Here is a 24,540-nt window from a genome sequence, read left to right as displayed (position 1 = left end):
CTCCCGGCCTCATGATCATGTGAGCGTGGAGGCATAGGAGGCGGATGCGGAGGTGGAATCCCAAAATCATCATCATCATCATCATCATCATCATCATCATCATCATCATCAACTGCTGCATCATGAGCTTTGAACTGATGAAGAGCACCATCCTCGGCCTGAGTGTCAAAAACTGGAGCAGAAGCTGGCACAGGATCCTCAGGCGCTGGACGGTAGGACCCAAAGACGAGGTGTGAGGCCTCAAGTGTGCCCTGGAACTGTGGAGGCCGAATCAGCTGCGCAAATATGTGACACAGGTAGTGAGCATATGGCAGCTGTCGACGAGCACGCATGCCATCCAAAACGGTGTCCTCGATCTCACAAATAAGGAAATCCACAACGTCAAACTCAGAGTGAGAGACCAGGGCACCAAGAAGCCAGAGCTGGATATGTGTGGTAGCCTCCCTATATCCCATCCGCGGCAGAAGTGTCCGTCTCATAAGCTGAAATAGGAACTTTGTTGTTGTAGTGAAATCTGCCGGTGAGCGTCGTGACCCATCTGAGAAGGGCGGTCGAAACAGAGCCACGACGTGAGCTATACCCGGAGCCACACCGCCGTGAGGGCGACGAGGAGGGTCAGAGGTGTCGTAGCATAAGCTATGAAGTCGAGTCGACGACTCGTGAAATCCAAAGAGCTGGCGAATCTGGCTGGCATGTATGGTGACATCCTCTCGCTCAAAACGAAACCTCATCTAGTGATGATCTGGGTCTATCCATACAGTCGCGTAGAAAACTCGGACCCACTCCTCAACATACCTGCCGCTGGTAGTCAAAAGAGTCAGAAGGCCAGGGAGGTATGAGAGGTGCACCTCAGAGTTAGCACCGGCGGCTAGCAGAAAACCTTGAAGGTCCAAAAGTCGGTGCACTCACAGAGCAATCTGTGCAGACATCTGTGCCCTAAAGAAGGATTCCTGAATCCTGGTGCTGAAGAGGTCAACTGCAGCAGGGTCCCTCTGAGCCGGTAACCAAGACTCCATGGGTACGTATCTGAACCTACGTACCTGTGCCGCTGTAGCACGCTGAAGGTCAAACAACCTGGGATCTGCAGCCAGAGGTCGCACCTCAGTCTCATCGCGCTCCCGGAAGCGAGCAGGTGGGATAGGAGGAGCGGAAACAGGAGCGGGAGGAGGAGCAGTGGAAGCTGGTGTAGTGGAGGTGGTGGATGGCGCAACAGGGGTGACAGGAACAGGCAAAGTGGGTGGTGGAGTGGAAGCTGAAGCAGTGGTGGTAGTGGAGGAGCGAGGCTGGGAGGCGAGACGACGAACACGGTACGCAATCTGATCTGAAGGAGTCTGAGGCTGATCTCCTAGCTCGACCTGCTCAGTGGCTGCTGCTGCTGCTGCCGCTGCTCGGGCTGCTCTGTCCATACGCCGCTTCTTGCGGCCTTCCTGCTGCTCTAAGTATATGGTCTTGCCCTTGACCTGCCTGAAGGGGCGACGAGAATCCTCATCATCGCCTCCCCCTGGCGCCGACACATTCTTCGTGCGCGGCATCCTGACCTGACGACTGTAAATGAGAGAGAGGCTAAGCACAGGTCGATAATATCCGATAGAATGTCAAAAGAGGAGATGGCTACCTGGAAAGCTCACACGAGAGGTGAAAATCCAGGCAGGACAGGAGACGGCACACGGGCAGTCAAGGTCACTGAAATGACAGAAGAGGTGAGCACGTATTAGTCACATAGTCATAAGTATATGAAATGTGAATAAATAAATACACAGAGAAATATGGCACAGAAAACGAGAAATATGACGATCGAGATGTCAAACGACGAGAAAACGGCGTTTGAACGAGAAATAGTGCCATAGGATGTTTGGAATTCTAATTGAGGCACGAAATGACATGGAATGGAGCCGATACTTCACGAATAGGTTTATATGGGTGAATATGAGTGAAGTGTGTGCTTGGTTTGAATTTAGGCGAAGAAAATGAAATTTGGGCACTCGGCTCGGAAACGATTGCTCGAAACGGGGAATTTGGTGAAATTAAAGCCTGGAATATCCGATGGGCGTGAAATTTGGCGAATATGTTACTGGAGGTGTTGTGAAGGTTCCTGAAAAATTTGGGTTCAATTGGAGCATTTTTGGCTGGTTTGGGCATTTCACCGAGCATGTGGTGTGCGAGGATTAGGGTTACAGTGAAATGGCTATTTAAGGCTGTGAAACCCTCCCTAAGGAGCTGAGAACCTACAAGGATGTTCAAGGCACACAGAGGAACACATTTCACCACATGGTTTCACTGGAATTCACAGGAATTTGAAATTTGCACAAGAGGTGGGAAGAAGAGCCTCTGCATAACAGAACAGAGAGGGAGGAAGACCGAGGGGGAAAGGGGCTGCTCACCGAGAGAAGTGAAGAGCAGGCACAAACACGGGAGATCGCCGGAGCACGGTGGTCGCCGGTGAGGGGAGGTCGTCGGCGAGGGAGTGGGAATCGCCAGAGAGGCAGAGAGAAGCTGAGGAAAAGTGCTCTGCCCAGAGCTCGGGCGGGGAAAGGTTTTCAAAAACCAGATATGGGCGCACCGAACAGTCTACAGTGCCTGTCCGGTGCACACCGGACAGCGCACAGTAGCTGTCCGGTGAACCACCGGACAGCGCACAGGAGAATGGAATTTGAGCGCGCGGCTGCCGGTGCACCGGACATTGCACAGTGCAGTTGTCCGGTGCACACCGGACTGTCCGGTGAGCCCAGACAGAGGGAAAATTTGGATTTTTTGAATTTTTCTATCTAGTTTCCAACCAAACCAAATCCCAACTTATAAACACACAAAATAACACTTGTTGGGACAGGTATTGGCACCCTCATATATTTTCTCATAATTTTCAAAATATTTTGTCATAGGCTAGATAATTTTTAGAGAAAATAGGCAAATGGTGAAATTTGCATTTTGGCCTTGCACTAGGGGTTTTCTGGAGTGATTTGAGTTTTGAATACTCCCCCTAAGTGCAGTACCTCATGCATATTTCAAGAACCAACAATTGCATAAGAAGTAAGAATTTAAGTGCTAAAAGCTTAAAGCTAAGACTTGTCAAGTTTGATCCGAGTTAAGCTTTTTCACTCGCTTTGTTGGCGGTTATCTCAACTAGGTTAGACAAGCCCTAGATGCAATACAAGAAATTTAAACATGCAATGCAGGCTTGACAACACCATTTGACATCTTACATAAAATTTCTGAGATCAAGAATATTTAGTTCATTCCTCAACATGCAAAAGCGGGTCTTATCAAGTGGCTTAGTGAAAATGTCCGCTAATTGATCTTCCGATCTCACTCCTTCTAAAATGATATCTCCTTTAGCAACATGATCTCTAAGGAAGTGATGACGGATATCAATGTGCTTAGTGCGAGAGTGTTGTACAGGATTATTAGCAATTTTAACAGCACTCTCATTATCACACAACAAAGGTACCTTTTCTAGAACTACGCCATAGTCTAGAAGAGTTTGTTTCATATATAAAATTTGTGTGCAACAAGCACCAGCGGCAATGTATTCCGCTTCGGCAGTTGACAAGGCAACATTATTTTGCTTTTTGGATGTCCATGAAACTAGTGATCTACCAAGCAGATGGCATCGGGCCCCAGAAGTACTTTTCCTATCAATTTTGCAACCGATATAATCCGAATCGGAATAGCCAATTAAATCAAAAGTAGCTCCTTTGGGATATCACAGACCAACGTTTGTGGTGTGCCTGAGATACCTAAGAATTCTCTTAACAGCGCGAAGATAAGATTTCTTAGGATTAGATTGAAATCTAGCACACATGCAGACACTAAACATGATATCTGGCCTAGATGCGGTAAGGTACAATAAACTACCAATCATAGAATGGTAGAGAGTTTGATTTACCGGGTTACCTCCCTCATCTAAGTCGAGATGTCCATTTGTTGGCATGGGGGTCTTGATTGGTTTGCACTTCTCCATGTTGAACCTTTTCAACAAGTCTTTGGTATACTTATCTTGTGAGAGAAAGTTACCATCTTTCATTTTCTTGACTTGAAAGCCGAGGAAGTACGTCAGCTCACCAATCATTGACATCTCGAACTCCTTCGACATCAACGCACCAAATTCCTTGCAATGATAGTCATTTGTCGAGCCAAAGATTATATCATCAACATATACTTGACAAATGAAAATATCACCGTTATGTTTCTTTGTGAATAGAGTTGTGTCGATGGTCCCGATCTTGAAGCCCTTTTCGATGAGGAAGTCGCGAAGGCGCTCATACCAAGCCCTTGGAGCTTGCTTTAGCCCATATAGCGCCTTGGACAACCTGTAAGCATGGTTAGGATATCTAGGGTCTTCAAATCCAGGTGGTTGCTCAACATATACAAGTTCATTTATGAAGCCATTTAAAAATGCACTTTTTACATCCATTTGATAAAGTTTTATATCATAGCATGATGCATATGCAAGTAGGATACGGATGGCTTCCAGTCGAGCAACTAGTGCAAAGGTCTCTCCAAAATCTAGGCCTTCAACTTGAGAGAATCCCTTTGCAACAAGTCTTGCCTTGTTCCTTACAATCACACCTTGATCATCTTGTTTGTTTCTGAACACCCACTTTGTTCCAATGATTCTTGCATCTTGTGGGGGCTTCTCCAGGGACCAAACTTGGTTACGGGTGAAGTTGTTAAGTTCTTCAAGCATGGCGTTCACCCAGTCCGGATCCTGTAGCGCCTCATCTATACAAGTAGGCTCAACACAAGAAACAAAGGAGTGATGTTCAATAAAAGAAGCATGTCTATGTGATCGAGTAATAACCCCTTGTGAAGGACTCCCGATGATTTGGTTTTGAGGATGAGCTTAAAGTAGTAATGAGTTTCTCCTGTCAACCACTTGGGAAGAAGATCCTGGAGCATCAACATCTTCGGCTTGTACCCTTACTTGTTCATGAGAGACAAATGTATCTCCATTTGCATGCCTCTCATCTTTTTCATCATCTTGTGGTACATTTGATGAAGAAGGCATGTCAATGTTTTGCACCTCTTCTTCATCTTCTTTTGGTTTGATAGCTCCAATTGGCATGTTCTTCATTGCTTCCCTAAGTGGCTCATCACCTACATCATCAAGATTTTTAAGTGCTCCTTGGGAGCCATTAGTCTCATCAAATTCCACATCATATGTTTCTTCTACCACGCCAGTGGCATGGTTGAATACTCGATATGCTTTGGACTTTAATGAATAACCCAAAAGAAAACCAATATCGCAACGTCTTTGAAACTTCCCTAGGTGATGGCGTTTCTTGTAGATGTAGCATTTGCACCCAAACACCCGGAAGAAGGAGACGTCTAGCTTTTTCCCATTTAGCAGTTCATAGGGAGTCTTCGCAAGTAGCCGGTGAGGAAATAGCCTGTTTGATGCATAACATGCAGTGTTGATAGCTTCGGCCCAAAACCTCTCCGGTGTGTTATACTCATCAATCATTGTTCTTGCAAGTGTGATCAAGGTCCTGTTTTTCCTTTCAACAACTCCATTTTGTTGAGGTGTGTATGTTGCAAATACTTCATGCTTGATCCCAATTTCATCACAGTACTCATGAATGTTGGTGTTGTCAAATTCTTTGCCATTGTCACTTCTAATCTTCTTGATCTTGCAATCAAATTCATTTTGTGCTTTCTTGGCAAACTTCTTGAATATAGATGCAACTTCAGATTTGTCATGGAGAAAGAACACCCAAGTGTATCTTGAGAAGTCATCAACAATCACTAGACAGTATAGGTTGCCACCGGCACTTACATAATTTGTAGGTCCAAATAAATCCATATGAAGTAGTTCCAGTGGCCTTGATGTTGACATGAAAGCTTTAGTAGGATGTGTATTAGCAACTTGCTTCCCAGCTTGACATGCACTATATGGCTTGTCCTTTTCAAATACCACATCCTTTAATCCTCTAACCATGTCTTTCTTTAATACCTTCTTGAGTGTGCTCATCCCAACATGTGCAAGCCTCCTATGCCAAAGCCATCCAAGTGAAGCTTTGGTGAAGAGGCAAGTTCTTAAGTCTGCATCTTCTGAAGTGAAATCCACTAAGTAGAGATTGTTGTATCTAAATCCCTTGAACACCATTGATTCATCATCCATCTTTGATACAATAACCTCTGTTGGAGTGAATAAGCATTAAAGTCCAAGATCACAGAGTTGACCCACTGATAATAAATTGAAGCTCAAAGGTGCAACCAAGAGAACATTTGATATTGATAAATCATTTGAAATTGCCACCTTGCCAAGTCCTTGCACTTTCCCTTTTGAATTGTCTCCAAATGTGATTTTGTCTTGTCCATCAACATTCTCATCAAGTGAGGTGAACATCCGTGGGTTGCCTGTCATATGTTGTATGCATCCACTATCAATAACCCAATGGCTCCCACTGGTCTTGTAGTTCACCTACATCCACAGACAAATCAAGCTTGAGTTTTGAGGGGCCTATATTGCATAGGACCAGTGACTCTCTCAATCAAGGACTTTGCAACCCAAATTTGTCTAGGTCTACTCTTGTTTGGTGGACCTAGGAATGTAACTTTGACCTTTCCATTTGCAACCTTTCTTAGAACATAATGAGCATTGAAAGCAAATGGTCTTGAGTGCTTAGGCAAGGGAGTTGGTGGTTTGGCTTTGCAGTTGTGGGCAAAATGACCTTCATTTCCACACTCAAAGCATTTGATAGGCTTGTGAGTCTGCTTACGCTTGTATTGAGTAGTAGCTTTCTTTTGCACAAAAGCATTGTATCCAATACCACTCTTGTTGTTTTTCATGACAGTGTTCATAAGCAACTCATTTTGGAGGTATTGGCCTTTGTTGAACTTTTGCACACTTGTTGCAAGGTGTTCATTTTCACTCTTAAGTTTCTTGACCTCATTTTTAAGCCTTTCATTATCCACTGCCAACTCATTGTTGAAATCATTGTTCTCAATAGCAACCTTTCCTTTAGTAGTTGCATCAGTCAAGTATCTCTTCAATTTTTGGTTGTCTAAAGTCAAGACTTTAACTTTTTCAGTCAATTTAGCATGTAGACTAGTTTGCTCTCCTTGACTCAAATCATCACATGAGGTTGCTACATCAATCTTAACAACAGGGTTAATAGCCTCATGTGTTTTGCAAGATAAAAGTTCATTTTCAACAAGAAGATTATCATGATCAAATTTAATCTGAGTATAGTCTTCCTTGATTTTTACTAGTCTATCTTGCAACTCCCTATTAGCTTCATTTAACTTGTCACATTTATCCTTAGCATCTTTTAGGGAGGTTGTGAGCTCATTTACAGTTGATGACATAGTTTTGTTTTCTTCTTTCATTTCATCACTAGCTTTCATAACTATGTAATATTTGGCATTTAAAGATTCATTTTCATTTTTCAACCTATCACATTTAGCTTTTGACTTTCTAATGATTTGAGTATATTCTTTAAGCAAGTCAGCTAGCTCATCATATGAAGGTGAAGCAAATTCCTCATCACTATCACTATCACTATCATCATTAATATCAATATCATTTTGTACCTTCCATTCACCTCTAGCCATGAGGCATAGGTGAGAAGTTGATGATGGCGATGGTGGTGGTGAAGAGAAGTCCCTGGCGATGGCGGCAACTTTTTCATCATTCTCTTCTTCACTTGAAGAAGATCCACTTGATGACTCAATGTCAGTGAGCCAGTCACCAACAATATATGCCTTTCCATTTTTCTTTTTGTGGAACCTTTTTTGCTTTCCATCCTTCCTCTTGAAGAATCTCTTTTCCTTCTTCTCATCATCGATGTCATCTTCTTTCTTGCCCTTGAACTTGTTCTTCTTGGGCTTGTTACATTGATGAGCAAGATGACCGAGCTCTCCACAGTTGTAGCAATCCATCTCAGAAATGGGCTTTCTTTTGTTGGAAAAGAATTTCTTCTTTCTTGAATCAAATTTGATGCCTTCTCTATTGAGCTTCTTCAACGTCTTGGTGGTCTTCCTTACCATCAAGGCAATGTTAGCATCAAGGTCATCATCACTTGAGGATTCTTCCTCAACTTGTATTTTAGCTTTTCCTTTTCTTTCTTGATTTGCTTTGAGAGCCAAATCCTTTCTCTTGGAAGATGACTCATCTTTGTCGTTGATGTGCATGTACATCTCATGAGCATTGATCTTTCCCAATATCTGTGTAGGTGTGGTAACTGAAAGATCCATTTGATGTAGCACAGTGACAATGTGTCCATATTTGTCTATTGGGAGGACACTGAGAATCTTCCTCACAACATCCGGTTGTGAGATTTGAGTAAGCCTCAATCCATTTACTTCCTCTACAAGAATATTGAGACGTGAGTACATAGCATTGGCATTTTCATTAGCAAGCATGTCAAAAGAATTTAACTTTCTCATAGCAATGTGATATCTCTCCTCACGCTCACTTCTAGTTCCTTCATGTAGAGCACAAATATCCGTCCACAAATCATGAGCATTTTTATGATTTCTTACTCTATTGAACACATCTTTGCAAAGGCCTCTAAAAAGGGTGTTTTTGGCCTTGGCATTCCATTTTTCATAATTAAACTCATCACCTACATGATTTGTGCGATCTCTAGGTTCGGGGAATCCTTGTGTGGCGGCTTTATAGACACCAATGTCTATAGCCTCTAAATAAGCTTCCATACGAATTTCCAATAAGGAAAATCATCACCATCAAAAATGGGGGGAGGTCCATCCCACCGGACATCGTAACTCTTAGTGGTAAAGCTAATCTAAGAGCAACAAGGCTTTGATACCAATTGAAAGGATCACGATGCCCAAGAGGGGGGTGAATTGGGCTTTTCTAAAAATCAACACCAATTAAAACCTAAGCAAGAGCTAAGCAAGAGCCCAACTTCACCCCAACAACTAGTACTAAGATAATAATACTAGAAATACAACAATGCTAAGATAATACTTCAATTACTTGCTAAACAAATACACAATGTAAAGTGCTTGAATTAAGTGCGGAATGTAAAGCAAGGTTTAGAAGACTCCTCCAATTTTTCCTGAGGTATCGAAGAGTCGGCACTCTCCACTAGTCCTCGTTGGAGCACCCGCGCAAGGGTATCGCTCCCCCTTGGTCCTCGCAAGAACCAAGTGCTCACTACGAGATGATCCTTTGCCACTCCGGTGCGGTGGATCCCTCGAGACCGCTTACAAACTTGAGTCGGGTCACCAACAAGATCTTAACGGTGATCACCGAGCTCCCAACACCACCAAGCCGTCTAGGTGATGCTGATCACCAAGAGTAACAAGTCATAGACTTTCGCTTGACCAAGAGAAGCCTAATGCAAGTGGTGTGTGCTCTAGGTGGCTCTCGTTAGCGCTAATGAGGAACAAATGCGGGATTAAGATTCTCTAATCTCCTCACTAGGCTTTTGGTGCTTGCAATGCTCTAGTAATGTGTTGGAATTAATGTGGGCTGCAAGACATTGAATATGGTGGGTGGAGGGGGTATAAATAGCCCTCACCCACCAACTAGCCGTTACAGGCACTTTACTGCGCACGGGCGCACCGGACAGTCCGGTGCGCCACCGGTGCGCCAACGGTCGTTTCCAACGGCTAGTTCTGACAAGTAGCCGTTGGACTGATGGCACACCGGACAGTCCGGTGCACTGTCCGGTGCACTGTCCGCTGCGCCACTATAATTCACTTCTAAAACAGGTGCGCTCGGGTTTTTCTTCTCGGGGGAAGCCTTCCCCTGGGCCAGCCTGGCCCACCTGGCAGATGGTGCACCGGACAGTCCGGTGCACACCGGACAGTCCGGTGCCCCAGGGCCAGAAACCCTGGGCGTGTTCGGCTGGCTACAAGCCGACACTGTTGCAGCTGTTTGGACTGCTGCAGCTGCAATCCATAGAGAGAAAAATACTGTAGAAGCCGCAGCCGCAGCCGGATTGCAGCCGCAGCAAGCCGCAGCGAACAAGCTGCCTATCTCTTGTTTTTTAGCTGATTTTCAAATCGGTTTTCGTTCTAACTTGTGAGTGAGTTCTAGAGTGACACCTAGCACTGTATGTGAGTGTGATTTTGCACCAACACTACACTAGAACTCTCTTGGTCAAACTACTCATCGACAACCCCTCTTTATAGTACGGCTAAAAGAGAATAAAAGACCTAACTAAATCACGAGTGTCCACATCTCCTTGACACTCGGACTCCGTAGTCCTTCACCTTTTGTTTCTTCGTTTTAGCCGTCGCTTCGAGTTCTTATCTCTGGGATTGTTTTCACCGTTGTAGTACTTCTACCTGTAATGCGACCTAACTTACCATTTGTCTCTGCAAAACACACGTTAGTCACATATAACATTACGTTGTCATTAATCACTAAAACCAACTAGGGGCCTAGATGCTTTCAACATCTACGTGGCGAACTGACGATGCCGTCAGTGCAGAGCCGCATTACGCACCAGTTCAGCCTGCCCAAGACGTCGTCTGAAATGGCAAGTATTGAGAAATTCCTCCAGTTCCAGGACGACGTGCCTTGTAAGATCCGTGCCAAGCGGGGATGCGCCACCCATCTGCGCAACATCGCCGAGAGGGTCGGTGAATTCATTTTCTTCCATAGATTTCCTTAGGTTTGGAAGCCTGCAGCTGAGCGATTTGCTGATCTGTGGTGCTTAGGTGAGGAGAACAAAGATCAGTGAGCGAATCCGAAAGCTGCAAGAACTCGTTCCGAACATGGACAAGGTACTCGCTTTTTGCAGCCACGACAACACAGATAGGCAGTAGCTAGGACATTGTGTGTGTGTGGTTAGCAAATTTTCTGTGTGAGGACCACTCCATCATTGACTTGTCTGCAACCTGCGCTTCCATTTCCTGCAGCAAACCAACACATCTGACATGCTAGATTTGGCTGTCGACTACATCAAGGATCTCCAGAGGCAGGTTAAGGTAAGCAATCCAGTAAGTTCTCTGCAGATGAGCACTTATCAGGCCCTATTTGGAACCTAGATCTAATAGTTAGCCGGCTAACAAATTGTTCGTTGGGTTGAGCCAACTAATGAACTAATTGTTAGCTCTAACAATTAGCTAGGGATGTTTGGAATGTCTACAACTAATTTTAGCAGATAACTATGAGCTCTAGAGGTTCCAAACATGGCCTTATTTAGAAAGACAACCAGCCCTAAGCAGTAAGGTCTAAAACCTACCAAACTATACTTATTTGTTGCCCTTCAACTGAAAGGAGAAAGTCACATACAGCGTTCTGTTAAACTAATCTGAAATAGACACTCTAAAACAGAGTTTGAGAGTCCCTTTCTATTTTGTGGTCTGTTCATTGAAGGTGTTAAAGGAGACCCAAGCTAATTGCACCTGCCCAGCAAGCAAGAGCCAGCAACACTCTTGCTGAAGCCCTGATGCACACTATACATGACCTGCAGAACTCGAAAGCATCTTCACTTGGGATAGAAAAAGATGTAAGACAGCTCTCATTTTTTTGTGGGTTTGAACTGTAGCATTTGAGGCTTATCTACCATACAGTGTGTAGCTTTATATGGGCACAGGGGAATGGAACAATGGCATCATCCTCAAGCATTCAAATGATAGGGAGAAGGGTAAAATTGGGGAGATATATAGGAGAAACAACTGTATAGTTTCATTGTAGCTTTGATATATGTATACTACACTTTCGGTATAAAGTGGTTAATTTACCCCTATTGTCGTTAGACACAGAAAAATAAGTCAACCTTGTTTTTTCTGGCTTCAAGAATACTAAAACATGGATATGGATAAAGTAAGGAGTAGACTGAGAAGACAGTGAGGTGTAGCATGGATATGGATTGTGAATTCTGCCTCTTGATGAAAAAGACGTCAACGGACATGTTCTAAAATAATTTGTAAATTCTGAATCCTACTAACTGTGCTGGTGCTGCCAAAGAGGAAGATATTAATATGCCATGTGTTGTTTTGCAGGATTTGCAGAACATACTGTCTAAGTTGTGTGATCAGTACCAGTATTGCCTTTATTGTGGATGCAAAGTGAACTTTGTTCTAGAAACTCAATTTTTTTATACATCTTCTATACCTTTTTTAAACTGGATGCCTTTTCCTACTTTGTTCAGTATGAATCACCAGAAGTGCTGGCAAATGAATGCCCCGGTCCTGATGAGGATGACCATTGATTAGTTGTGTGAAGGTGACAAAGAATTGTCTTTGATACAAACAGGTGATGGTTCTATACTCACCATCATCACAATGATGTTCAGTCATGATTGGTGTACTTCATTGGATCCCCAATACATTGGAGCACAAACTTTGTGGTTTGTGCTCTTGTCGTCATCATACGAACACACTAAGCAATAGAATAGCTTGTTTTGTTGGATGCACCCTTCTTTGATTTCCTCATTATGTCTGCCTTTTCTATTTGTTTAGATCTTGCCTTATTTTGGGTGTGGCTGTTCTTCTCACGCAGGTTGTTCTCTGTGTGTGGCCAAAGGGAAGAAGAAATCACATTTTGACGATTAACACAAGTAGTTCCCCTTCCTTGGTCTCCCTTAGAAGTCACATTTTGATGATAGAACTTTGTATACTTAACATGTTCCTTAGAAGTTAGAATATTACGTATCCAGTAAAACAGATTTCAAAAGTTATGTTCTCGTCATGGATTATCTTTATTCTTTGTTTTCATGCAAAATATAATTTTAGAAGCATGCATGTACGTGCATGCTCTTTGTAATTTCAAATTTTCATAGAAATATACCTGGTGTATATCTCTTATCTCTCATACTGAAATTGCAAAAAACACTAGAATCTATCAAAAGTTTATTTTATACTTATTCATCTGAATATCTAAACTCTATTTATCTATGATGGAGAATTTTTTGATTTTGTTATTAATTTACACTATCCTTCTATGGAATCAACGTATTTTATTTGAGATGTCAATGACAAAGCACATGTACAATCTTATATTATTTTTAGGTATACAAACATCCACTTTTAGTACTGCTAACAAAAGTATAGAATAACAATTAGTTTTTTGCATATCAATGCATTTTATCATAGTACTTTGCATCTCAATGTATTTTACCATTATATCTTGACTCCGTAGCAACGCACGGGCATACACCTAATAAAAGTATTAAGAATTATATTATTATATCTAAAGATAGGCCTTATTTTAGTTTTTTTACAGTGCCACAAATTTTTACGGCTCGGTGCTGTCTCTGTATACTATTTAGAGACATGAGAAAGATATTCAATTAATGTAAACACGAGATCAATAGTATCTAATGAAATTTACTCTTTGTTTGACCAACGCTGCAATTGGTTAGAACTTTCGAATACTCTCGATGTCCCAAAATAAAATTTGTTTTAGATAATTAATAGGTTCATACAATACTTAATATATTTGTTTTATATATATGTCTAGATCTATTTTCATTCATCTAATATAGACATAAAAAACAAGAGATAAAATGACTACTATTTTGAGATAGAGAGAGTATTAAAAATAATTATCTACTGGGTCTAGGCGTCTAGCTCTAGGCTCTAGTAATTTGTTTTTGCTTTTTACATGACATCCTATATTTATATGTCTATTGAACAGTGCATCAAATTCATATCTTTCCGCCGGAATCCAATTAGAAAATATCACAATATGATTCACGTTATAAAAAACGTAAGAAATCGAAAATTTAACTCAGGTATGTTTCATGATATATTCATTATCTTATTACAATGCAAAAGTATTATATATTGTTTAACAATTATTACAATATTAATATTAAAAATTATATTATTTTGTCTAAAGATAGGTCTTATTTTAGTTTTTTGTATAGTGCCACAAAAAATTTCCGGCACGGCCATATCTCTGTATACTATTTAGAGACATGAGAAACATATTCAATTAATGTAAACACGAGATCAATAGTATCTAATGAAATTTACTCTTTGTTTGACCAACGCTGCAATTGGTCAGATTTTCCGAATACTCTCTCATAAATTAAAATTCATTTTAGATAATTAATAGATTAATACAATACTTAATATATATGTTTATATATATCTATATCTATTTTTATTTATATAATATAGACATAAAAAACAAGAAAAAACAAGAGATAAAATGACTACTATTTTAAGATAGAGGTATTATTAAAAAAAACAACGCAGGCCAAGGGCGCTGGTCAAAGAAGCATCCAAGATGGATTGCACTCGGACGAATAAACAAGGGGTACTTTGAACAGCCCCTGCATTGACCGGGTTTCTTTTTTCAGTTGCCGGATGAATATCTACTGGCCTACGCGCTACGCTACGCGGGAGCTAGATGCGCTGCATCCCTCCCAGTTTTTTTACACGACAGAGAAGGCTATGGGCTATATGTAACCAAATTAGCTAGGAAATTAAGCTAATCATCACAATTAAGCGAGCAGCCGAACCAATAATCGGGACCAAATCAGCGGAGCCGGGCCGGGAGCGATGTGCGTCAGCCGTCAGGACGAGTCGAACTTGTAGTACTTGTCGACGGCGGCGGCGACGTCCCAGGTGCAGCTGAGCCCCTTGGGGAAGACGACGAGGTCGCCGGCGCCGAACTCCACGCACTCCGACGACCCCTTGATGTGCGCCCGCACCTTGCCCTTGAGCAGGTAGCACGTCTGCCGCGCGTCGAACTTCACCGGGAACTTCCCCGGCGGGCAACCCCACCTGCACACGCACGGCAGCAGTTACATACGCCACGGCGATCAGGAGCTGGGGACGAGAAACCAAGAAGTAAACTAGCGGGCAGTGATCGGCGGCAGCGGTGCTCACTTGGGCCAAGACCTGACGCCGAGCTGCTGCAGGCGCGACTCCGGCGGGTTGCGCTCGACGGCGATGGAGAGGCCGCCGCCAAGAGGGTCGGTGTCCATGCTGTCCGGTTTCGAGCCCGAGGCCATGGGCGGGCGTGGCAGCGCGCTACAGCCTGGAGGAGATCGACGGAGAATGGTAGCTCGGGAGGAGGAGCAACAGCTCGCAGTTATGGAGAGGCTGCGTAAGTTTGGTAGGCGTTGAGGCTGAAGTGAGGTGAGGAGTTCTGGTAGTGGGGGGAAGGAGGGTCCGAGGGCAGTTGGGAGCGGAAGCTTTTCCGGCTGACGCCTGTAATAAACCGGAGAGCAATAATAAAAAGCGTGACAAATATTTTATTATTTTCTTTTATGCATGTGCCATGTGCATAAGATTAGACTTTGGGATGCTTGATAATGTGTGGGTAAATGATCAGCGCTTAGGAATGGATAATTAGTTCACAAAATACTTCCTCCGTACTCAAACACAAGGAATCGAAGTTTGTTCCGAGTGAAACTTAGGTCTCTATAGAGTAAATTGTTAACCAGCTAATAAGTTGTTAGTTAGCCGGCTAACTAAATAGTTAGGGGTGTTTCAAACCTAAAGCTAATAGATTGTTATGAGCTAAATGTAATTGCTGCCATTGTCTCTTTCTCTTTGTTTTTGAATCATATTTCTATCCAGTATGCTACTATTGCTATGAATATTTGGGAAATAAAAAATTTCAAATAAAAAAATAAAATATTATAAATAGTATATAATTTTTTTTTAAAAATACCACACAAGTGGGTTCCACAAACTTAAATTTCATACAAAATAAATAAATTGTTCAACACAAACCGACGGGCAGTGCACCTAGCTAGGTCAAGAGCCAGGGCAGGAGAAGCTCAGAGAAAGACTGACTTCTTTGTAAGGGAAAAATCGACGGTTAGGTAGAAAGTGCCAGAGATAATTCGATCATCAACTACCTATTAGCTGATTTGTCTAGATTAGAACAGTTAACAACTAATGGCTATTTGGGATATAGCTAACAAACAGTCGGTCCATTAGTTGACCCATTCTAAACCACTCAACTAATATTAGCCGCTAACTATTAGTTTTAGAGATTTAGAACATAGCCTAATTTAAATAAATTTATAGAGAAGATGGTTAATATCTAACATATCAAATAGATCACTTATGACAATGTATTTCATAATGTATTGAATAACAATGCTAATTTGATATTTTTATTATTGTTATTATTATCTATAAACTTGGTCAAATTTATGATGATTTGATTTAGGATGAAATTTAATCTCTTATAATTCTTGGTATATCTTAATATATCAGTTTAAACTTTACCAAAAAATAGCAAATTAAAGCATATGTATTTATTAACCCAAAAATATTATAGTAAAAAACCAATTGATGACTAGTGTTGACTATAGCAACATTAGTAATCACGAAAATAGAGTATCGCGTTGTTGAGTCTTGGAAAACCAATAGATGTATACTCAAATAAACTGGTATCCAACTAAGACATTGTTTGACACACTTTATTCACAAATTTAAGCAGAAGTTGTACTAACAGATGTTTCTACAATAATTTATTAGTCTAGTTACTTCTTGTGATGAATTAAAAACTAGCAATAAGGAGCTACATTATTTTTCAACAAGCAGCATATATGCCAAACACTACCTAACACTGGCGAGTAATATTGGTTATTATGGTTGCTCGTTAATGGCGAAAACACCACAATAGTCAACATTAAGCAGAAGCTTGGGGTTTCTATAGCACCTATGGAGTGTTTGGTTTGGTGAAACAAGCTACTATAGTTCATCCATTATGGATTCATTCGTTAATTTTAGTTAGAATGGCTTTGCTCTCATAGTAGTACTAGTAATTATTAGTTTGCGATGAATGAGGTAATGAAAGATTAACCATCTTGTTTTGCAAATAAAACTGAGAAATGAAATGATGATAGACTGCCTCGTTGCATAAACTAGATTAAACACCTCGCTAAAAGAAAGGATGTGCATTGTGTCCTAAGGTTTAAAATAGCGGGCTATAGCTCAACTATAGCCTTTTGGAAGACATAAAGCTATGATATTTCACTTTTGGACGCTATTCAGCTACAACCCCTATAGCCTAATTTAGCTTCGCTGAATGCCGTAGCTTTAGCGAAATAGCCACACTATTTCTATTTTTCATGGCGGGCCAAAAAATTAATGAATGTAATAAAGAAGGATGAGGAAACTCAATGATATTAATGAATGTAATGAAGATCAACCTGAACTTGCTTCATACATAACAATCCGAACTCGCTTTATACACAATAAGATGATGCACATGATATTGACATGGATCAATAGTCTTCAAGTGCTCATTCTTCTTATTCAGATGACTCTATGTTTGATCAATAGATTGCACTAGTAAGTTTTTTTTGTATGTACTAAATCATGATATTGTGTTGCTATTATGTTAGCGAGATGATAAATTCTTTACTACTCTAGTATTTTAGAACTAAGTAAACTTATTAATTACATGTTGTGTAGCTACCTAGCTAGTGGCTAACTATGTTACTAAAGTGCTAAACACTTGAATTCCATGAATCATGTATTGTGTAATATCCCTAGCCTCTTAGAGCCTTGGAAACATATTGGTCTTAGCCAAATATCTTGACTTCCATATTTTTACAAAAAAATACATATTTTTATTTTTTTATAAATCTGATATTTGTTCTAACTGCGTTATAGATGCGCAATAGCCTTGTAGCCTCAAAAACATTATGCCCCTAGACCACTATTTTAAACCTTGTTATGTCCCATTCTACCAAGGAACAAATAAGTCATTTTGAAAATAAGCAAATATGTAGACCCCCAATTCACGAAGGAGATTTTGACAGTTATAAACCTATATAATTTTTTCTATGTGACCCTTCGGAATAGAGGATCGACTATCTTGAAACCCTACAACAAGGCTATATAATGGCTCAATTCATACAAAATTGGGAGGAAATATAACACAATGTCCAATTTTTTTGAAAAGGTTCTCTTATGCCTATTCCTCTCTTCTAGTTCATGAGTTTCTCTAGTGATGTATTCAAATGCTACTTTAGAGAATCTCCTGTGTTTTAAATCTTTGAAGAATTACAAATGATGAATCCTATGTTTTGGACATCCCATGTTCGAAAGAGCACACTAAGTATCTTTATGTCTTCTTGGTCGATGAACTTATCAAATTCATTGATAAAACGGACATTAGGGCGTGTATAACCTAGAGACACCGGAATGTTTTTTAAGTACAAGAGATAGTTAAGAGATTGCATGATACAACTTTGAGACTTTAGATCATAAATACAGTTAAGAGACAATATGTATGGAGAGTCGTGTAGCGACGGACTCTCCGTGAAGAGCCCATCTCTTGTATTTTTCAATTACCAGCCTAAAGATCCCTCAAGATATCTCATATTAAATATGGTTGTATATACCCTTATATATGGTTGTATATACCAAACAAAAAATGGAGCGGCTACGTTATATTCTACTTTTCAACCAAACAAAAAATAAAGCAAATTTATTCTCTTATCAAACGCAGAATAGAACGGCTTCAATTTTAAATACTGAAATAGAACCGCACTCTCCAATCAAACTCACCTTAGAAGCAAAGATAACCTCTACGCTCAATGGCTAAACGTTATAAAACGTATTTTTTCGATGTCATAGAAAAAAAGGAAAACTGAGCGAGCATGGAATCTCAGCTCTTTCTTGCCTCCGCCATTATTTAACGTACAGTTTTGGAAGCGTGGAAGGCATGCTTGCTTGGCAGGACAGCAGATATTTTTTTCAGCGCAAGGCTGGACAGAAAAGAAGAATCCACCGACCACGAACGCAGACAGGACGCGGTCAAACAAACACAGGACAGTTCCGTGGGCGAGGGCGACAGTACAGGCCCACGGGCCACACGACAAAGGCCACCGTGTCCGTCTCTATCCGTTTCCGTCCCTCCGCTGACGTGGCCGCGGTGGGACCACCGGCTGACCAGGCCCTTGACTGCCCCGCCCGACAAGGATCCCATGCGGCGACAGACCGTGTAGTCCCTTCCTCCACCGTAATGGACACGTGCGGAGCGGAGCGCTCAGAGTCAGACGGCACACGCCGGCCCCTCTAGCATGGCTGGGAGCCTGGGATCGGGCGCGGTCACAGAGCGACGTGACGCCGGAGAAGAGGGAGGCCGGCACCACCCGCATGGCCGCATCCCCTGGTCGCACGGCGCCGTGCCACCCTCTCCCGCCCCATAGGCCCACACACACTCAAACAGGTGGGGCGCCAGTGAACGGCTGACGCGTGTACCTGCACCACGCGGAGGAGGCGGATCTTTCTGCAACCCTCGTGCCCCACCACGAGCGGCAAAAGCCATTGTTAGCCGACTCCAGCAACACTGTGAATGTGAACATTAATAACACTGTTTTGTACCATAAATATACTGTTTATAGAGTAAAATTTAAAATAAAGAGTAAGATAAAAAGTGAAATATAAAGACCGCTAGAGATAGTCTAGAAGCTCTGGCTGATGCACTATTTAGAACATACATAGTTCAATGGTATATTGGTATTACTTGTTTCCTATACATTAGAGGTTTAGATCTCTCAATCTTTTTTATTTCTAGTGTGTAAAGGACGCACATGAGTGTGTGGCGTGGTGTCATGGTGTGTAGTGGCGTGAGTTCGTGATGTCCTTGTATCTTCTTCAAAAATAAAGGCTTCTCCAACCAATCACTCATTCGAAAAATCTATCAAACATGGCTCTTCTACTTAGGGGGTGTTTGGTTGCTCCTGCTAAAGTTTAGTCCGAGTCACATCAAGCGTTTGACTTTTAAATAGGAGTATGAAATATAGACCCAACCAACTGGACTAGATTCGTCTCGTCTTTTAATCTTCGGCTGACAAATTAGTTTTATAATCCGGCTACATTTAATACCCGGAACGGAGGTTCAAACATTCGATGGGACATGGGCTAAATTTTAGCGGGGTGTAACCAAACACCCCCTTAGTCCTTCGTAAAAATAGTAAGGAGCTACCTTCAGAAACCGAGTGAGCTAGGAGCCCAAAATGAGGCTTCTCTCGCTCTCTCCGGTCCTCCTTCTAAATAAGAGAAAGGACTCACACTCGTTTTTTTATCGAGCGGATACAAAAAGGTGTAGACTTTATCCGGGAATATTGATCCATCACAAAAGGTACATAAATACTCCCTCTATACTAAAATATAGTTCTTTCTAGCCCTCTTTTACTTCTGTCCGTATTTGAATATATGATAATGAATATAGAGATATATATCAACTACATTCATAGATTAATTAATATATATATGTTTAATATGAAATAAATTATATTTTAGAACGGAGCTATTCCACATGGAAGGAAAATCTAGAAAGTCGAATTTATTTGCATTGGGGGTTTGATTAGAGAAGACTGTTGGCGTGGACCGAAATCTTCGTGGAACTGAACATGTTGGGACTATTTGGTTCTCTTTCCTAATAAGTGTGGTTCACATCTTAGAGACTGTTTGGCAACAATATTTTTTTAAAACTATAATTTTATAATACTATACTTTGCAATTGTTACAATCATACAATTGTTACAATCATACCAAACATTCTCAAGGCAAAATGGCTGGATTAGATTCTTACACTTGTGACAATTGCATTCTTTAGCAGGAAGAAATAGTTGGGCACACTCTTCTTCAGATGTAACTTCGCCAAAGCTTGTTGGAACTCCATCAGTCTCTCACCTCCCCGCACCATTTACCACCTCCGAGCCATTTCTAGTCTTAAGAGACAACTCTCAATTACCTGCATTATGGAAATTCTGATTCTGATAATGTAATCCCCTTCTCTATCTCTCTTATTCGTTTCCTCTTGTGCAGCCTGAACTTTTTTCCTCTTAATATATTTTCAGTAGAGATCTTCCCTATTGTTTCTTTAAAAAATACTACGGTTTTGAAAAACATTGTTTGAATACAATATTATAAACTATAATATTTAGACAAAAGTTTGTCATGCCATTAAAACTGTGGGTTATAGTAAAGTTTTTGATACTCTAAAAATATCGTGGTACCTAGAATAACATGGTTTTGAAAGCATAGATTTTTAAAAATACAACCAAACACCTTATGACATAAAATATAATAATGGTATTGTCTAGAAACTATAAAAATACTTTATTTCTAAATAATCCCTTAGATAGTTAGATGCATACCCCCATTGGCCAGGCTCACACAATGCAAAAAAAAACTTTTTTGTTAGGTTATATTTGCGTTAGACGTTATGCGGAGCGCTCAGAGTCAGACGGCATCATGTTATCGAAACACAACATCTACTGAAGTTAAGAGATATACCAATATACAGCTGAGCAGATAGCAGGTAGGCTCACCATAAAAAGTTTGCAACAGCTTGTTAGGGAAAAAAAACCTATCAAGACAACTAAATCCAAATAAACCACTCCCCAATGTGCAAGAATAAGTTTCAGAGTAATATCAAAGCTGAAATACAAGCAGCTGGATCCACTATGCCAATACCTGTGTCAGAGCAAAATATAGCATGCGATTCTCGAAGGAAAGCTAGCTTTCAAGGGGGTTTCAATTTTGAAATCCAGAACTCTGAGACAAGTTCTAAGACGAAATATTTCACACTCCTCTATATACTAACTGTGAAATGCACAATCTCATTGAAAAATATGCAATCTTGCATATTAGAACTTCTCATTGAAAAATATGCAATCTTGCATATTAAAACTAGGAAACATGCAAGATCTCACATACGAAATGAATTATCTGACGCAACTTCATTTTGTCTTGTAAAAAAAAACAAAAGTTAGCAATGGCTCGTGCCCAATATATGAACCATGACCAACTGACCCAGTTTTAAGAACCTAGATGGCAACAACCTCAACAATTATTTTTCAATATATACATACTTATTTATTCAGTAGGGGTTTCCCCTTCCTGTTCCTTTTTCCTAAAAAAGAACCTGACTGATTCCATAGGCATTGGCAATGTCATGGGCAGTCAGCTAGACCAGTAGTATGAGAGCATTAGGGGGGGGGGGGGGGCTTTATTTTAAAAAGGAACCTTAGTTACCTGATTGATTCCATAGACATTGACTATGTCATGAGCAGTCGGCTAGGCCTGGTAGTACAAGAGGCCCATTAAGGTTATGGTTAAAGGTAAGACTAATCATCTTGCTTAGAAGTCAAGTAAACCTCTCCATCTATACAAGGTGGAGATAAATAAAATAGAGGCAAGAAAACAAATGATATATTATCCCAGTCCCCTTCTCCTATCCCTGCTCTTGTGGTCTGGCTGCCGCCTATCAGCTGGTTGATTTTGGGCTGCTTGAGCGAAGACCATCCAGAAAAAGAAACATGGAATGGCATGAAAATGGAAGTGGCTCTACCCGGAAATGCTGTTCAACAATTTTGTAATAATATACTAAAAAACATCAAAGCAGGTATTGTAGGTGTGTAAGCTCACTGTATGCGCCACAACTTATGATCAGTGGCAATAATACATGTTTAAAGCCACGTCAATTTATTTTAATTTGATCTTAGCATCCACTCAATTCTGATTTCTGAATAAAACTTCAAGAAGCAAATGAAGCTGGGGTTGACGGATTCCAATCCATTGACTCAGAACAAAAAGTTGTGGATGAAGCTTGTTACCAAAAGCCTTTCAATACCAAGGAATAACAGCAATTGTTAAACACTATGATACAGCCTAACAGAAGCCAGGACAGATTTCCAATGTTTAATGTTGGCGTTGTAAGTGTTTTTTTATTAATAAGCTGAAAAAACAGTGCAGCGAGTTTTGTTGTGTCCTGACTCCTGAGCTCAATTCATAACCCTGCATGGTGATGCTTATGGCAATTAGAACTAGGCATGCACTCCCAATTTTGTTATCTCCCAAGCTCAATTCAAACCCTACTATCAGTGACTGTTATGCTACTTGGAAACAATGGTGATGCTTATGGCAACTAGAACTAGGCATGCTCTCAGTTTTGAGCTCTGAACCAAATTTCTAGTAGACAGTGTAACTATGCAAATTCTGATTTGATGAATGATGAAAAAGTTTCTGTGAAGCAGATTTAAAACTACCCTGCAATACCAAATTTGCATACTGATGCAATGCTTCCAAAAAAATGTGCCTATGCTAATGTGATATTTCCACTTCGACACCAAATAATCAAGCATCTATGAATTGTCATCACTAGCCGGTTAAATTGATGACAAATGGAAACTTTCAACACAATATGTTAACTAACCACAAATTCTATAAAGCAAATAACTCACAGCCTACACAATTCGACAAACAGATATAGGCATTTAACAACCTATAACAAGTCATCGAGTAACAGAGACAGAATGATAACAAAGGAAGGTTCATTAGATCATACAGATGGAGCCAAAATAACAACAAAGACGCGGAAGAACACATGCACAGTGATCCACGAACCATGGGGCACAAAGGTACTTATATTGATCCCTGTGCATGTGCATCCACGAACCATAGGCCACAAAGGTAATGTTGATCCCTAAACATCTTCAGATTGCCCAAACGAGTCTGAATCGATGCGCTAATTAAGAGACCCCATCACGGTATCGACATAACACGATTCGCGATCCACGAACAACATCCGTTACCGAACCGGGCGGCAGTTCCCTCAGGCGAGGTCGTCGTCGTCGAAATCGGCGCCGTCGAAGCTGTTGAAGAACCCGGAAAAGGGGAGGGGCCCGCGGGCATCGCCAGCGCCGCCGCGGGCCGCGCGGTGCGGGGCGAAGAACATCTCGCCTTCCCCGTCCTCCTCGTCGAGGAACCCGGCCCCCGCAGCGCTGAGCGGCGAGTCGTCGATGTCCATGAGCGTCGAGATGGCGTCGTCCTCCATGGAGTGGGCGGCGGGGAAGTGACTAGGGTTCTGGCCGTGGTGCGGGGGCGGTTGGTGGCGAGGGTGGAGCTGGTGTTGGGCGGTCTGGGGTTAGCTGATATTTCCGGGTAGGGTAATTCAGGTAATTAGAAATTTGAGTAATAAAATTATGATTCGAAATATCTTCAGGAACTTGAAGCACAGCCTTAAAGGGAGAAAATGCAGACGAGATCTCTCGTTCGTTCAGCTAGCAGCAACTACAGGCCGAACCACAAGACAAACGAGAAATATGGAATTATGCCATTATGGAACGTGGGATTCGCCCGAATGCCATTATGTGCAAGAGCTTCGCTAGTGCACCATCCTCACACGTTGTTTACCGACAAAATGCCATTTATCACCTATTCGATGCATAAACAGAGGAGAGGGCACTTGCTTGGACCTTTTTGCCCCTGCTCCAAATCAAGACGTGGCTGACACCTTTGCTAGCATCTCACATTCGCTGGACCCGTTCACTCCTCCCGTTCCTCAACGGCGGCGGGAGCCGCTGCTGCGATTCCTTCGGCCGCTCCTCCCGTTCACTCTGCTCCTCCCCTGCCGCCGCTTAGATTGGTGCTCCTCCGTCGCCCTCGCTCGGTATTTCGCCACCGCCGTTGTGCTCAGAAGTCTGCCGCCGCCGTTCAGATTGCTCCTCCTCCGTCGGCAGTGGAGTCTCCATCCCAAGACAGCAACGCAACACAGTATAGGTGAGTAGATCCAGGACATCGCTGCTGCCCAGTAATTTATTCTTGCATTTTTTTTCAATCAGTTCAACAAATTACAGTACATCTCTGTAACCCTAGGTTACAGTGAAATCTCGCGTGCAG

The 24,540-nt window shown here is 41.6% G+C and overlaps 3 protein-coding genes across 3 annotated transcripts; 1 reads left to right on the top strand and 2 right to left on the bottom strand.

The window, feature by feature from the left end:
- Positions 1-10,391: 10,391 nt before the first annotated feature.
- Positions 10,392-11,626, top strand: LOC103653785 (transcription factor bHLH130). Its single transcript, XM_008680588.3, has 4 exons — positions 10,392-10,553; positions 10,636-10,701; positions 10,837-10,905; positions 11,297-11,626. Exons 1-4 carry the CDS (start codon positions 10,392-10,394, stop codon positions 11,360-11,362), a joined length of 363 nt encoding a protein of 120 aa, XP_008678810.1. The 3' UTR covers positions 11,363-11,626.
- Positions 11,627-14,077: 2,451 nt separating this feature from the next.
- Positions 14,078-15,029, bottom strand: LOC100282274 (enzyme of the cupin superfamily). Its single transcript, NM_001155186.2, has 2 exons — positions 14,764-15,029; positions 14,078-14,658 (listed from the first exon to the last, which is right to left on the bottom strand). The coding sequence occupies exons 1-2, from the start codon at positions 14,886-14,888 to the stop codon at positions 14,448-14,450; spliced, it is 336 nt and encodes a 111-aa protein (NP_001148658.2). The 5' UTR covers positions 14,889-15,029; the 3' UTR covers positions 14,078-14,447.
- Positions 15,030-23,178: 8,149 nt separating this feature from the next.
- LOC100278646 (uncharacterized) lies at positions 23,179-23,841 on the bottom strand. The gene has a single exon (NM_001364472.1). It carries the CDS (start codon positions 23,693-23,695, stop codon positions 23,474-23,476), a length of 222 nt encoding a protein of 73 aa, NP_001351401.1. The 5' UTR covers positions 23,696-23,841; the 3' UTR covers positions 23,179-23,473.
- Between the last annotated feature and the right edge of the window lie 699 nt (positions 23,842-24,540).

Source organism: Zea mays, chromosome 4 (assembly GCF_902167145.1).
Source record: "Zea mays cultivar B73 chromosome 4, Zm-B73-REFERENCE-NAM-5.0, whole genome shotgun sequence".
Classification (NCBI taxonomy): Eukaryota; Viridiplantae; Streptophyta; class Magnoliopsida; order Poales; family Poaceae; genus Zea; species Zea mays.
Note: the sequence above shows the minus strand (reverse complement) of the source record. Positions and strands in the feature narration are given on the sequence as shown.